At 36.6% G+C, this 14,145-nt stretch overlaps 2 protein-coding genes across 3 annotated transcripts; both read right to left on the bottom strand.

Annotated features, from left to right (window-relative positions):
* Positions 1-3,486: 3,486 nt before the first annotated feature.
* On the bottom strand, positions 3,487-6,162 carry LOC131623160 (thioredoxin-like fold domain-containing protein MRL7, chloroplastic). The gene is made up of 4 exons (XM_058894167.1): positions 5,125-6,162; positions 4,390-4,474; positions 3,877-3,988; positions 3,487-3,732 (listed from the first exon to the last, which is right to left on the bottom strand). The coding sequence occupies exons 1-4, from the start codon at positions 5,907-5,909 to the stop codon at positions 3,629-3,631; spliced, it is 1,086 nt and encodes a 361-aa protein (XP_058750150.1). The 5' UTR covers positions 5,910-6,162; the 3' UTR covers positions 3,487-3,628.
* Positions 6,163-7,890: 1,728 nt separating this feature from the next.
* LOC131623159 (probable CoA ligase CCL12) lies at positions 7,891-13,708 on the bottom strand. Of its 2 annotated transcripts, none has more exons than XM_058894165.1 (14): positions 13,251-13,708; positions 13,015-13,147; positions 12,646-12,911; positions 12,365-12,566; positions 11,867-11,907; positions 11,368-11,496; positions 11,111-11,184; positions 10,804-11,024; positions 10,322-10,416; positions 10,033-10,249; positions 9,217-9,342; positions 8,950-9,051; positions 8,563-8,769; positions 7,891-8,466 (listed from the first exon to the last, which is right to left on the bottom strand). In XM_058894165.1, the coding sequence occupies exons 1-14, from the start codon at positions 13,511-13,513 to the stop codon at positions 8,353-8,355; spliced, it is 2,190 nt and encodes a 729-aa protein (XP_058750148.1). In that variant the 5' UTR covers positions 13,514-13,708; the 3' UTR covers positions 7,891-8,352. The 2 variants fall into 2 exon arrangements, with proteins under 2 accessions (XP_058750148.1, XP_058750149.1); XM_058894166.1 differs by having other exon boundaries at positions 7,914-8,466; positions 8,950-9,048; positions 13,251-13,707.
* Positions 13,709-14,145: the final 437 nt, after the last annotated feature.

Below are 14,145 nucleotides of genomic sequence, written 5' to 3'. Positions count from 1 at the left end.
CGTTTCTCCGCCTTATTCTTCGTCATAACGCAGCAGACGAGGTTCTCCTACTCATCTCTCCCTGCCTCAATCTTCTCGTAGATGCACTACTTCGCATATGGTATTTGAACCAGGAGAGACATCACACTTCCAATCAACACCTGAGACCACACAGTCAGTGTCTGATGCATCCCAACCTCAGTCACAGGCGACACCTGCATTCCAACCCCAGTCTCAGCCACAACATGCATCCTAGTTTCAGTCACAGGCGGCACCTGAGGCCCAGACAGATGAGCCCACACCTGCGGAACCTTAGGGGTTCGGAGGAAGGCCTTCCAATTTATCAATGTTGCCTCTATACTTGAACCATGTTAACAAACATATTTGGGACGGAGAGGTAAATATTGCATTTAACTATTAATTTTTGTAGTGTTTATTGTATTATTAAGTTTTGTTTGGTTTAATTAATTTTGTTAAACCATTATGTAGGAACGTGATCCGATAACGATAATTAATTATGCGCGAAATAACACTCGCTTGGTAGCTCCCCCTGAGCCATGGTTTTAGGAACTCTTGTTGCTTTCAGGGTTGAAAGATTTGACCCTCTATGGATATACTACCGTTAATCATGGTATGATTAACGCTTTTGTTGAGAGATGCCATAATGAGACATCATCATTTCATCTACCACATGGTCAGATGACGATCACACTAGACGATGTCGCGTGTCTGCTGCTTCTTCCGATAAGAGAGACGTATTTAGACCATGAGAGGTGTGACAAATAGGAGACAATGGACTTGTTGGTAGAGTACTTAGGAGTCAGCGCAAAGAGTGTTATGGAGGAGATGAACCATATCTGTGGTGCTCATGTTAGATTTAGCTTTTTGTAGAAGGTGTTCACAGAAGAGCTACTACGTGCACATCAGTCTAATGGTAATCCCGAGCAGGTAGCCCAGCACAGAGTGTGTGCTATAAGAGCATATGTGTTGTATCTGGTTGGCACTGTCATTTTTGTGGACACGAGTGCGATTTACACAGATGTCATGTACCTAGGGTACTTTGAGCGGATCCACGAGTGGAACTGGGGGGCCGCTTGTTTGGTGTACTTGTACCATAAGCTTTCTGAAGGCTATAAGTGAAAGACAAAACAGATGTGCCGGTAACATTTCTTGGTCTTATATTGTACGTGTGTTATTTTGTAAATTATTTTGATGTCGTGACTAACTAATGATTCTTGCTTTTTTCAGGCCTGGATCCTACAACACTTCCCTCGCGTATTCGATTGGTCACTTGATCCGGCTTATACTGAAGAGAAGTCGTGTGCCGTTGCATTCAACCTGCTCCGAGGGAACCAGACGACAAGGTTGTTCTGGGTATTTATTAACCAGTTTGTGTTTGATGATATACACTTCCAAGCATACATCGACCACCGTGTGACTATTCCATTTGACAACGTTGTGTTGTACTCATGATGGTAGGCTTGTAGGTCGCGCAAAAAGGTTACTCATCATCCAGAGCACGTCATGCGCCAGTTCGGGTACATGCAGTATATTTCCCAGAATTCTGTTGTGTCTGCTATTTCCTTAGTGAAACAGAGAGATATGGATGCCTTGTTTGATGATTATGTTAATCATCTGGTGCCAGATGAGGTCCGGAGTACCTTAGCACCAGACGAATGGAGTTACGTGGACGATTATATCCTATGGTTCTTTAGGGTATCCCATCCATATCAGGTACATGATGCTCCAGGAAACTCACACAGGTCAGCTCATCAGGAGATTGTGGAGGAGGAGCAAGCTAGGGTCGATCATGCTCATAATGTGTTCCGTAGGTGTCGTCGTATTGTGAGCTTGGACATACAAGAATTGATGGAGGACTGTTTCCAGATGGATATGAGAGGTTAGAGGTGTTCTAGATGCCATCTTGGCGGAGGCTCGAGAGGCTATGCAGTACAGAAGGCAGCAGAGAAACGCCGAGAGAGTCACAGACCGACTCAGAGTCCGCCACACGTAGTAGTCTTCACATTTATGTATATTGTATTTGTACATTGGTTTGGATAATATTTTGTTTATCTGACTTTAGATTGTATTTGGATAATATTTTTGTTAGAGACTTTATTGATATAAAATTAACATTTGTATCTTTGAAATATTTAATAACATTTTTCATAATTATTGTTTAATTACATTTTTATTATAATTCAATTTATATATTTAAAATAACAATTTTTTAAATAAATTTACCAATTATTTTTTATTATATATGATAGTAAAATTTTAGATTAATTTATAATGTCTTATTTTATCATCAAACACCGAATTAAAACATAATTAAAATTTTGAGCATGGGAGAGGCGTTTCACAATGTTAGCTGGAAAGCACCCATGCATTTTGAAGGTTGGGTTAAAAAGGAACATTGATAGCTCGTTTTCTACTTTCTATCTGCTAGAAGCTAGTACAAAGCAAGTTGGATGATGGTAACTGGTAAGATTCGTGATAAACCACGCAATACAACTTGATCAATGACTTTATGATCATCATTACTCTGGTTACCAAAGGAGCTTCACTTTTGGAAGTCCACGTAAAAATAACAATAAGATAAACAAATTTTATGGATAGAAAAATACTACTATTTCAGAAAAAATACAGAACATATTTAACCTGAAAGAAAAAGAAAGATGCTTAACCTTAGATAAATATCCCTTGTTGTGGCTGGGTAGCTTTCCTATATTGGCAAGGAATGAGCTTTAGCTTAAATTAATTAAAAGGTGCAAGTAACAAGAGTAAAAAGCAAGCAAGGCCAATGATAGTGATGTATGGTCCACGCCCCATGCTACATGGACGTGCCAATTTCTCATACTTTGCTTGAGAAGGTTAGAAATACAACTTTTAATATTTTTTTATCTTTTTTATTATTTAATGTTATGTATTTGATCTACTTATTATTTATATAATGATCAATTGTGAAATAAGATGGATGTGTGAATCACGCATGGACATCAAGAGTAAAATAACCAAGGTGTGAAGGGCATTTTAGAACAGTGACAAATTAGGTTTGGCATTTTTTAATGTTGGTGTTCCTCACGAGGATGTGTGATTCCATGCGTGCCAACTGCCAACTTGGAGATATGGTTGGGTTTTAACAAAGGATATAAATCTTGTGGAAGCTTAGCACTGCCCCACAAGAATCTCAATTCTCAAAGTACGAATCTCTTTGGATTCGCCAACGAATGGCGATTATTACATTAAACGTATGTGTCCTTCAATGAATTTTGTATTTGTTCGTATCTGAATAATTTTGATTTTTTAACAGGGACACAAACAAAATGTTTTCAGACAGATTATGATATGATGGTTTAAGATAATGAAAGCTGTATTATTTTACAGCCTGATAAATCCCAAGGGGAACATTTTCAATTCAATTTTCCTACCACGCGCAATTTCAAATTTTGATCCAGCACAGAGCATAAAAACAGGCATGGCAGCTTGCAAATCACTACTACACTGTTCTACGTTTGAATAGTTTTATATATTTGTATTGATGAATAATAATCTTGATACATATCTAGTTTTATATATTTCATTTCATCATTATCTTAATATAGAATTGCTACGCAACAAGGATCGTGTGATAATCCTGAAAAAACAATTAATATCGTAAATACAAGGCCTTGTCATCTATCCATGCAGGCTTCCTAGCATTGTAATAGAAAAATGCAATCATCTGAACCAGTTCATCTGCAGTTCTGAGTTCTGCAAAGGTATAAGCAACAGTGCATCATTATGAGAGTAGAACCTAAACTAAGTGTGTGTGTGCGCGCGCCTTAATGCCAAAGCCAAACAAAAACTATGTTACTGGTATACATTGAAAGTAAAGAGAATGAACAGCAATCTTACCTTTCTCCCTGTACACCATCTTGTTGCCCCGTAAAAATAAAATTTGTGGACATTCTCGAACTTTGAGGGCATAAGCTAAGTCTCTCTCGATGTTAATGTCAATCTTAACCGCCTACAAAAAGGAAAACCAAAGAAGATATGATAATGGAAAACATAAGAGATTCCAGGTTCTATAATGGTGAGGTTATGATTGTAACACTTGAGCAGTGATAAAGAACAGAAAAGATAAAGAGAACTGCTACTTTTTTACAAAGAAGTCACAAGCAAAAAGAGAAGAATGTGTTCTTTTTTATAAGGAGGGGTAGTGGGTGTAACTTGCAATTTGAAACACGAGATTGGCTTTCGTGTAATTGCCATTCGTAAAGAGTACCAATGTCCAAAGATAAATCTAACTAGTTAGCGATCGAAAAGTAAAGTTTGTAGTGATGAGAAGCAAACATTTTTTTTCTTACATTTTAGGTATGCAATAGATTAAAAATGCAGTTTTAGAACACGAAAAGAAATTGAGCATACCCTGGGAGGTAACCGATCTTTAGCACTCCAGTACACCTTTATTGCTTTCTCTAGCTCTTTCAAATTTTTCCAGTTATCACTTGCCCTGTTGAATAACAAAATCAAACGCCAAAGGCTGGCTATCAGTTGCTGGGGAGTCTGGGAGCATTAGGATCAACAATGAGCTTATCAAAACACCCCATAATACAGTGATTATACGAGTCACCTCTTTTATATATTTTTCATTTAGCCTATTCCTAACCAATTTAAACTAACAACAAACATTTGAATTCCATCATAAATAACCATGAATTATTTAAATTTTTTATCAACATGTCATTATAGTGATGTTAATACATAGATTTCTCTGAATACCTACATTCAACCAAGTTCTTATTTGATATATAATACCTCTGAATAAATAGCCATTATCTTTTGGGAACAACACACATTCTCAAGAGAAAAAAAGTAAATCATCTTCTGCACAATATTTTGAAAAAAAAACAATTTTTTATATAGACAAACCAAATTCATGGAAGCACATCAAGACTTAAGACATTATAAACTGATTACTCAGAGTCTAGTAACAAGGAAGCACTTAACACTTGAACACAAGACTTGAAGTGTATAGCTAACAAATGCACATTTTCTTTGAAAAGTGAGCACATAAATATATGTCTTATATGTAAAAGATTCCCAGAAGCTATATCATTCATTACTCCATCAAATCCATATAAGAATAGGAATTAGTAGTACCTGTTATAGCGTTCAAAGACAAGTACAACTAAAGGGCTGGGATGAAAAGCAAAACTCTCCCATTCCAAACAATTGATCTCCTGCACCCAGTTATCATCAGTTTCCCCTTCCCAATCAATTTCAACACCATCATCTCCCACAACATTCTTAATTGGATGCTTCTCAAAATACTCAGAAGCTCTAACTCCCCACCCAACATCCGTATCCAATGGCCAACTCTCACTTTCTTCCTCAATCACCATCTCCTTTTCACCAACTTCTCCCTCTTCATCTTCTTCCTCCTCCTCATCACTATCATCCTCCTCCTCATCACTATCATCATCAACGCGTTTTGATTTAGCATCATCTCCAACACCGTCCTTCATTATATTATTATGATTCTTCAAAGCATCCTCATTTTGCTGCCGAATTGCAGCAAAAGTTTTCTCCAACCTATCGCGTACAAAATCTTCCACTTTCATGGCCTCACTTTTACGACCGCGCTTAGGCTTCCTTGGAATTATTGTTGGGAAGATATCCTTCGAATTTCCACCATCCTTATTAACAGATATATCATCTTCAGGTTTGGAACTTTTCCCCTTGTTTTTTGCTCTTAGTTTGGAGCTACGATTAGACTCGGGTTCAGGTTTAGAACTAGAGTTTGTTGAAACTGAGCATGATATTGAAATAGGCTTTACAATGTGATGGGTGGATATAGTGGAACAAGACAAGAAACATGTATCAAATTTTGTTGTACGGAGAGGTGAGAAGGTTCCAGGCACAATAGTAGTTTGGAGAATTAGCATTTTGGTGGCTCAGCCAATTGGGTTATTTTAACAAACAGGTGGTGTTCAAAATACGAGGGAACACAAAATCTCGTTGAACTGAATAGATAAACTAAACACTTCTTTAATCTGGGTATGAAAGTGAAAACAAGTGGAAACAGAAGTTACTGATGAAAGAATGAAGCAATATATACCTTGTATGGATTGTAGTTGTAACTGTTTGAATGGAGTACTTGCCTTTTCCCTCCTCGCTCGTTGCTTTCTGTGATAACCATGGTACTCAGCTTTCTATGGCAGTCAACTTGGGCTAACTAGATCTTTTATTGGGCCTTTCATTGTAGTCACTAGTTTGAAGCTTACTAATTACACCTCCATAATTATTAATAATTTTCAAAAGTAGTTTACGGAATATGTGGTGTAACAAACTAACAATTGAATTCATAGTGTGATGAGGGATCTTAATCGCACCCAATAGGGGTCTCACAACTCTGAAAACTAAAAATGCTCTAGCTGTGTATGGAGATGCATTTTCGGACGCACCTAAATTACATCTTTCGTATTTTAGGCACCCATCCCATTTTGTCAAAATTTATTTCAGAGAGGCATCTCCGTATATTATATGGGGTGTATCCGATGCATCTTCGTAAAATCCATTGACTCATTTATGGTGTTTTGGACTCAGTTTCATTTCTTCCGAAAATCCATCTCCGGAAGTGCATGATACTTTTAGGCTATGTTTGGGAGTTTGGAGGGGAGGGGAGGGAAAGACTTCTAAAAACAAAGTTTTAAAAAAATGTAGGAAAATATTTGACATTTTTTGAAAAAATGAATTTGTTTAGAATGATAAAAGAGTTATTATCATTACTAAATTTTTAATTTTCAAAATAGTATAACAACCTAAAAGATATTTAGAAAATTTATGTAAGCCCTTCAAAACCCTCCAAAATCCTCGTTCAATACAATTTTTGAGTTCCCCATTTTATGGGGTTTTTGTTGTTATGAATAAACTCAAACCCTCTAAAACCCTCCTATTCAAAATCTTTTTATCCTTTTCACCCAATTCCTCCTATTTTCCAAAACCCTCCCCTCCCTTTCCCTCCAAACTCCCAAACATAGCATTAGTTTTTAATCTGGTTTTCTGTTATTATTGGTATTAGATATGATACATCCGAATATATTTTCCAAAGATACTGTGAGAGTGAATGTTAAACCGAACAAAGTGAAGGATGATGTTAAACCAGATAAAGTGAAAGATGATGTTAAACCAGTTGAAGTGAAGGATGATGTTAAACCATATGATATTATATCGGGTGTTAGATCGGTTGTTGTAGAGGTAATGTTGATACGAGATGCATCTCCGGACTAAATTTTAATAAAATAAGGATGTCTCAGCAATTTGAACTGACCGATGTGTAAACAAAGTGTGTTCGAAAATGTATCTCCAAATTCTAGAAAAAATCGTGACTTTTCACAGTGGTGGAGAAGCACCCCATAGGGTGGAATGTGAATTCCCACAGTGTGCTAGGACACTGCCCAATACACATGGTGACCCAATAATAAAGACTTATTTACACAATCACAACTTCTAGAAGGTTGTAGAAGCTAAGGGAATAAAAGTTACTTGAGGTTTTTTTTTTTTTTTTTGAATTTTAAGGAACTTTCTGTTATAAGAGAGGGAGACGGAAAGTTGAGATTCATTCTGAATAGTTGTGAGGGAATTTTAAAGAACTTTCTCTGGTTTAGGAGCAAGAGCAAATTTGTTCTGGTTCAGGAGTTCATGTAACTCTGGTTTAGTTTTCAGTTTTCAACAATTGTAGGAGCTTTAAGCTCAATAATTTGTAGTTTATGTAGTAATACACTATTGTTACCTGTAAATTCTGGTTTGTCTCAGCTTGCTGTTAATAGTACACTATTGTTATCGGAAATTCTGGTTTCTGTCAGCTTGCTGTTATTGTTGATAAAAAACAATATTTATTATAGTTCCTTCTAACAAGGCGTCAAAATTCTTTATCCACACGGAATTTGACTATGAAATTTGCAATTGTCCAAAGAATTGGATATAAGGTTGATTTGATAATTGAAGTAAAAGAGTTTAGTAATAAGAAGGTTGAGAGTTTTATCTCCCTGCATAATAACACTAACATTTGTCATTAAAAGAATGTCCTGGGATGCAAAATTCACATGCACTAAACTACAGACAGTACGTCTCCCTTCTCAACCATTGTTTATAAAACATCAATGAGTGGTTGTAACTTGTACTTTCTACAATTAGTTTTGTTTTTTTCCCATAATTTTTTATTTCAACAACTTTTATATTTATACACCCCTCACAAGTCTCACTTATTTTTGTAGTTAAAATCTTCAAGCTTCCAAACCAAAGGATTGCCTGTCTTATTCATCATGCACTTATTTATGCACATGAAGAGGACTGTCTGTCCTAGTCTGCTGAGAATTGGCTGTGTCACTAAAGTCTGCTCTGAACTGATAGTTCACGCTTCATTTGATCCCTCATTACCCTCCTCAGGATTTTGTTGGAAGATGTTCTTGGAAACTCAGGAACAATTTTAACAACGCTCACCTGTAATAATCCCAAGTCAGGTCAGTTTTCACTTTTCAAATAGTAAATAAGCTGCAATCAATTCATAATTGTTCAAACTCTACCAAAGGGTCAGACCTTAAACAAAGGATTGAGGTTGCTCTGAATAGCTTTAGAAAATTTCATTCTTAGAGTTTCTGCATTTGAATTGTATCCTTTCTTTAGAACTACAAATATAACCAGTTGTTCTGGCCCCCTATTTGCAGTTGCAACACCGACTGCAGCTGTCTCCAAAATGCACTCATCAGCCCTGTCACAGACACGCTCAATTTCCACTGAACTTGTCTGCATATCAGCAACAGAAAATTCTAAGTATGAATACCATTATTCAGTCCATTTAGTCGCAAAGAGTAATGTTCATGTTAAGTTAACAATTCATAAGAATCCAAGATCCCTTTCAGAATATGTTAACTGCGAGAGTTAGATTTTTTCCCAACATTTTGCATTCTCTTGAAAGAGTAATACCTTTATTCCACCAAGATTCATGGTGTCATCAGCTCTCCCTTGTACAATGATATAGCCACCAACCATTCTCTTGATTATATCTCCATGTCTCCTAAGAACCTGCTAATACACATATCAAGATAGTCAAAATGACAATTAAAAGTTATAGCTATAATAGAAAAATAAAAGAAGTCAAAATCAAAATTACAAATTTAGTCTAATGTAATTTACAAAGAAGGTATTGTTTGAAGTACTTAATGTATATCTTACTAATATACTAGTAGATACCTTTCCTTTATACACGGGCATTCCCTTAAAGTAAACCTCATCATGGTCGGCATTCAGCAATCTATCTGATGCTCCAAGAGAGAGAGGGAACAAACCCACTTCACCAACACAAGGAACATTTTCTGGCTGTCATATTGGTCAAAGAAATCAATAAATCAGAAAACCTATAAGTAAATTGTATAAACCCAAAGATAGTGTGCTACTATGGGAAAAATGATGAAAGTTTATTGAAGGCGATTTCACAAGTGTATGAAGTTTCAAAAGAGTTGAAGAGGGCAATATTAGGAACTGAAACTTACAAGAAAAAATTGGAGAACAAAGGGCAGGCATAAAAACTAGACCTGTACAGAAACAAGTATTGAAAAAGATTCACATGGAGAATTCAAATTGATGGCCATTAGGAGTTATGGATTGCAAATTTAGAGACCAGGGTATCTGATTCGCCATTATCACACCAACATAGTCTATAGCACCAACATTTCAAATAGAAAGTGTGTTCGGTGTCCAACACGTGTTTATACCGACACAATACTAACACATGTGAAAGCATTCAATATATATAGTTTTAAAAATTATTATTGGAGCCGTTGTGTCAGATGCCAGTGCCGTGTCTAGTGTCTGCTTCATAGATAACATATCCTCTATGTTCCCTAGTCCGGAAGTTGAAGTAAGCAAGCACATACCCATAACCTTTGCCACGAAAAAATTATACTGATGTATTGACACAATGTAATGTGATGAGAAGTGAGAGACTGGCAGCACAAGTAAACAAAATTATCACCACAGAATATAAATTATCCAGAAAAATATTCTTACATAAGGAACTCCATTTTCGTCAAGAATGACAATGCCAGTTGTCATTGATGCTGTGCTGAATGCTCCAAAAGCTTGAGGCTGCAGGGGGCTTCCCGTAATGTAGCTGGACGCAAGCTCAGTTCCTCCACATAGTTCAATGATTGGATTGTAATAAGATTTTGAAGAAAGCCATAAATCATCATCAACATTTGATGTTTCTCCAGTGGAACAAAATAACCTGCATACAAGGGCAGTTTAGTTCATTTTTCTTAGTAGCTATTTTATTCTTTACACTTGCAATAGTCATTACTTTATCTTTGTCCAATCCAAGCCCTCCATACATTGAGTACTCTTCCAAGATTTCACTAAGCTTGGAACGGTTCCCAAAATGGTAACACCTGCATCCTGAACAATCATAGTACAATGAATATAGTTGTGCCTTGGTGTGATGTATTTGTTGAGACGGAAAAGAGATGGTAGGCATGTTATAGAATCTGTGTTTAAATTAAAATCAGAGAATGCTATATGTATACAAAGAGTCACAGATACAAGGATGTGCTGTTACCGTAATAACATAGAATCATCACTCTATTTAAACTATTTTCAACCCTCCCACTCAAACTGAAGCTTATAAATTTTATTTGCTGCATATATTAACTAATTTAAGGACTTCTCATATTTGATCACAAACAATAATTGATAATTACCATTGCAAAGAACAAGATACTAAACAAAACCATTCGTGTGTAGAAAAAATCATGAAGTAATGATATATTAACTTGGAAGACTCACCTGAACAAATTTTCCAAAGCCACGGCCTTGAGGAGATCCATGGTACAAAGCAAGAGTAGCACCAGTTAGAAAGCAATGATATAATACAGTAGGCCCTATCACCCATCCTAAATTTGTAGGCCAGCAATAGACATCTCCAACTTGTACATCAATAGAAGCCCATCCATCAGCAGCACTTCGTATTGGGGCAAGTTGAGTCCAAGGAATAGCTTTTGGATCTCCTGAGATACCCAAAAATATAACCAGAAAACCATTATAATGGTGATTGGTGATCTCAGTCTGATATGTTACAAGGGGTAATCTTTACCTGTGGTTCCAGATGAGAATAGTATATTCGTAACAGTATCAATAGACTGATAGACTGGAGAGTAATCATCTGATCTGCAAAGAGTCGGGTGATAAGGTCGGACTAAACAAACTTGGAAAAAAGAAAACATGAAAATTTTCAATCTCTTTCCTTTTACCCCCGTTATTAGGATATTTTGCTATGAGTATTTAGTATATTAATGTGACACTGACTTAAATTAAGGTATTGTCTAATGTATGCACTGCAATACGCACTACCTGGAGTTTTTACTTCCAGAAGAGAGAAAATCTTTCCATGATAAGTCTTGTTCCCTTAATTGTACTGCTACATCATCACCTATCACAGGGAGCGCGATAACTTTACATTCAGCTGCCTCAATGACTCGACTGCAAAGACAAACACGCAGTAAAGCACAGTTGTAAATCTATCTAACAACCATTAAACATGAATAATACCAAGCACAAGTTAAGGCAGTAAAGCAGTCTGAGAGAGGTACTCAAGTAAGTATTGTTTAGATCAGAGTCTAGAATAGAAACATCAGTTAAAGAATGCATCAACATATGATCATTACACAACCTAACTATCTTTAAATAAACTTTGTTTGAACTTAACATGCCAACAATCTTAATCAGATAAATCAGACTAAGGCATCATAACGGTGCCCCAGGCCCAAGTAAAGTATGATTTCAGTATTCAAAAGTTGAAGTGCCTCCCAAAATTTAGCAACAAGTACAATGATGCTAGTGATTTTTTTACCTGTACAAGGGGATTTTTCTGCCACCTCCTGATATGAAATCCTGAAAACATGAAGGTGAGTGAAATACAATTTTAATTTGGATGCTAAATCATCCAGCATGAATGCATGATGGTTGTTAAATACCACATTTTTCTTGCAAGTCATTCCTTATCATGACATATCTCGATAGGCTTTCAACCCGGCAACTTTTCTACCTTATTACTCCTTAAAACTCTAAACCTTGCCCAATCTTTTGAAGTCTTGATTGCAATGCATCGTTTACAAAAGCCTAATTAGTTTAAACAAGATCCAAGAGACCAGAAGTTTTCTGAAATTAATTCTCATTACTGGGATGAAATTGTCCTGGCAGTTCGAACTAGTGAATATTACTATTATACACATGAATTGAATACTAAGAAACAACAAAAGCAAGTCCAACCATTGAATATTTCCACTCTCATCAACTGTAGCTTTAGAGTTAAAGTCATAAACGCATAGTACCATTTTTAGAAAATTACCTGTGTGAAAATACCCTTTGCATTGGAAACACGGAGGCGAGTTGCAATTTCTTTTGGTGCAAAGCTATCCGCAATTGATACCACAGCACACCCTGCTAAAACAATTGCTAGATATATAATCACAGCATTGACTGTCATTTGCATATCAATTGCAATGGCATCACCCTTTGAAAAGTTGGCATCTATTGCATTCGCTACCAACCTAAAAATAACAAGGAAAACACATTAAGAAAACCAAAAAGGGTAAGGTGAGACACATGAGTTATGAGAGGTGACTTTACATGACTTGTTGTCGAAGTTGTTTGAGAGTGATATGATTAACCTCGGAGTCATCATCAAAACCTTCAACCCTCCAGACAATGGCTACACTGTCGTCTTGTTTGTTAGGGTGCGAGCTGGGTTGCACACAACAATCGGCAATATTAAGGACCGAACCAGGAAGCCAGGTTCCTCCGTGCTTCGATGGGTCGGAAGATGTATCTAAAATGCAATTTGGAGGTTGAACAAAGGAAATAGAAAGCTCCTTGAGAATAAGAGACCAGTACACCTGCAATGCAATACAATTACAAATACATATACAAAGAAGTTGAAATTACATTGCAGAATAATAAAACTATGCAAAAAGAAAAGGTAACTAAACTTGGACTTGCCTCAGGGTGTTGAACAGAGAAGTTATGAAAAAGAGAAAAACTAGTAATAGGATCCTTGTATACGGATGCACCTAAAAGCTCAGAACCATGAGCTTCCATGAAACGACCTAGATTGGTGCGTTTTGCCTGCTCTCTAAATGTGGAAACCAGCGACAAATCAATACATGAACATGAAAATGAAATGAATAGATATAATAACATGTAAGAGCAGATATAGTATAATTGGAGTGACTTACATAGAAGGAAACCAGTAAAGAGGAGGAGAAGAAGAAGAGTGATGATTGGAATAGATGGTATAGTAGAGAAGCTGGTGCAAGGGATGAGGATATGACGATTTGAGGAGTCTGCGGCTGACGATGCGGCGCCATGTGTCGGTGGGATCGTCGGAGGAGAGTGAGAGTGAGAGCAGAAGTTGGTTGAATTGGTTGGCTTCAGCCGGTGATAAGCCAGCCTTCACAAAGTCGTTGACTCCCAGCTCTGTTATACTCTTTGGAGCCATCTCTATCTCTATCACTAACTCCTTCCAACTTCTAAATTGATATTTGAAACTTCAATGCTGTAAATAGCGGCGTGCTGTAAATGTCAAAGAAAAGTTCGTATTAGTCATATGGTGGTAGTTGCAATTGTGGAGTTCAGTGACCAAGTTAGCTGAGCCCCGTGCTGCCCACCTAACATGGTGTACATTGGATAATACTAATAGTACTTTAGAGGATAATTTTTCGGTATAAATTTGGAGTATATTATTTGAATGAAATTTTTTTGATGATTTCAAAATAAAGGTAATGGAAGAAATATTTTTTCAATGTAAGATAGTCTGTAGCATTAAATACCATTTTTTTTAAAATAAAAAGGACCTAAATTCTAAAGAAACAAACAGAAACTACACCAGAATCAACCTAGGGAAAAAACCCCTAATGAATCATCCTCTAAATAAACTTTAAGAAATTCTGGAGCAACAGAAAAATAAATAGAACTGTCGTGCAGCCCTCGTTAGCTACCACATCGGCACACTTGTTTGCTTCTCGAAAAGTATGACTAACTTTCACATTATCATGCCTCCAAATTAACCTAGTAATCTGCCACAGCAGAGCATGTCCTTCATAACTAGATGACGTACCCTTTAAAATAACC

This window comes from Vicia villosa, unplaced genomic scaffold (genome assembly GCF_029867415.1).
Source record: "Vicia villosa cultivar HV-30 ecotype Madison, WI unplaced genomic scaffold, Vvil1.0 ctg.000053F_1_1_3, whole genome shotgun sequence".
NCBI classification, from domain to species: domain Eukaryota; kingdom Viridiplantae; phylum Streptophyta; class Magnoliopsida; order Fabales; family Fabaceae; genus Vicia; species Vicia villosa.
Note: the sequence above shows the minus strand (reverse complement) of the source record. Positions and strands in the feature narration are given on the sequence as shown.

Coding starts and splice junctions, on each gene's coding strand:
- LOC131623160 (XM_058894167.1), bottom strand. CDS start 5,909: ATGCTAATTCTCCAAACTACTATTGTGCCTGGAACCTTCTCACCTCTC. Junction 4,475..5,124: donor GTCTTTGAACGCTATAACAG/GTACTACTAATT, acceptor GTTATTCAACAG/GGCAAGTGATAACTGGAAAA. Junction 3,989..4,389: donor AAGATCGGTTACCTCCCAGG/GTATGCTCAATT, acceptor TCCTTTTTGTAG/GCGGTTAAGATTGACATTAA.
- LOC131623159 (XM_058894165.1), bottom strand. CDS start 13,513: ATGGCTCCAAAGAGTATAACAGAGCTGGGAGTCAACGACTTTGTGAAG. Junction 12,567..12,645: donor CAACTTCGACAACAAGTCAT/GTAAAGTCACCT, acceptor TGTTATTTTTAG/GTTGGTAGCGAATGCAATAG. Junction 9,343..10,032: donor ACGAAAATGGAGTTCCTTAT/GTAAGAATATTT, acceptor CCAATATGACAG/CCAGAAAATGTTCCTTGTGT.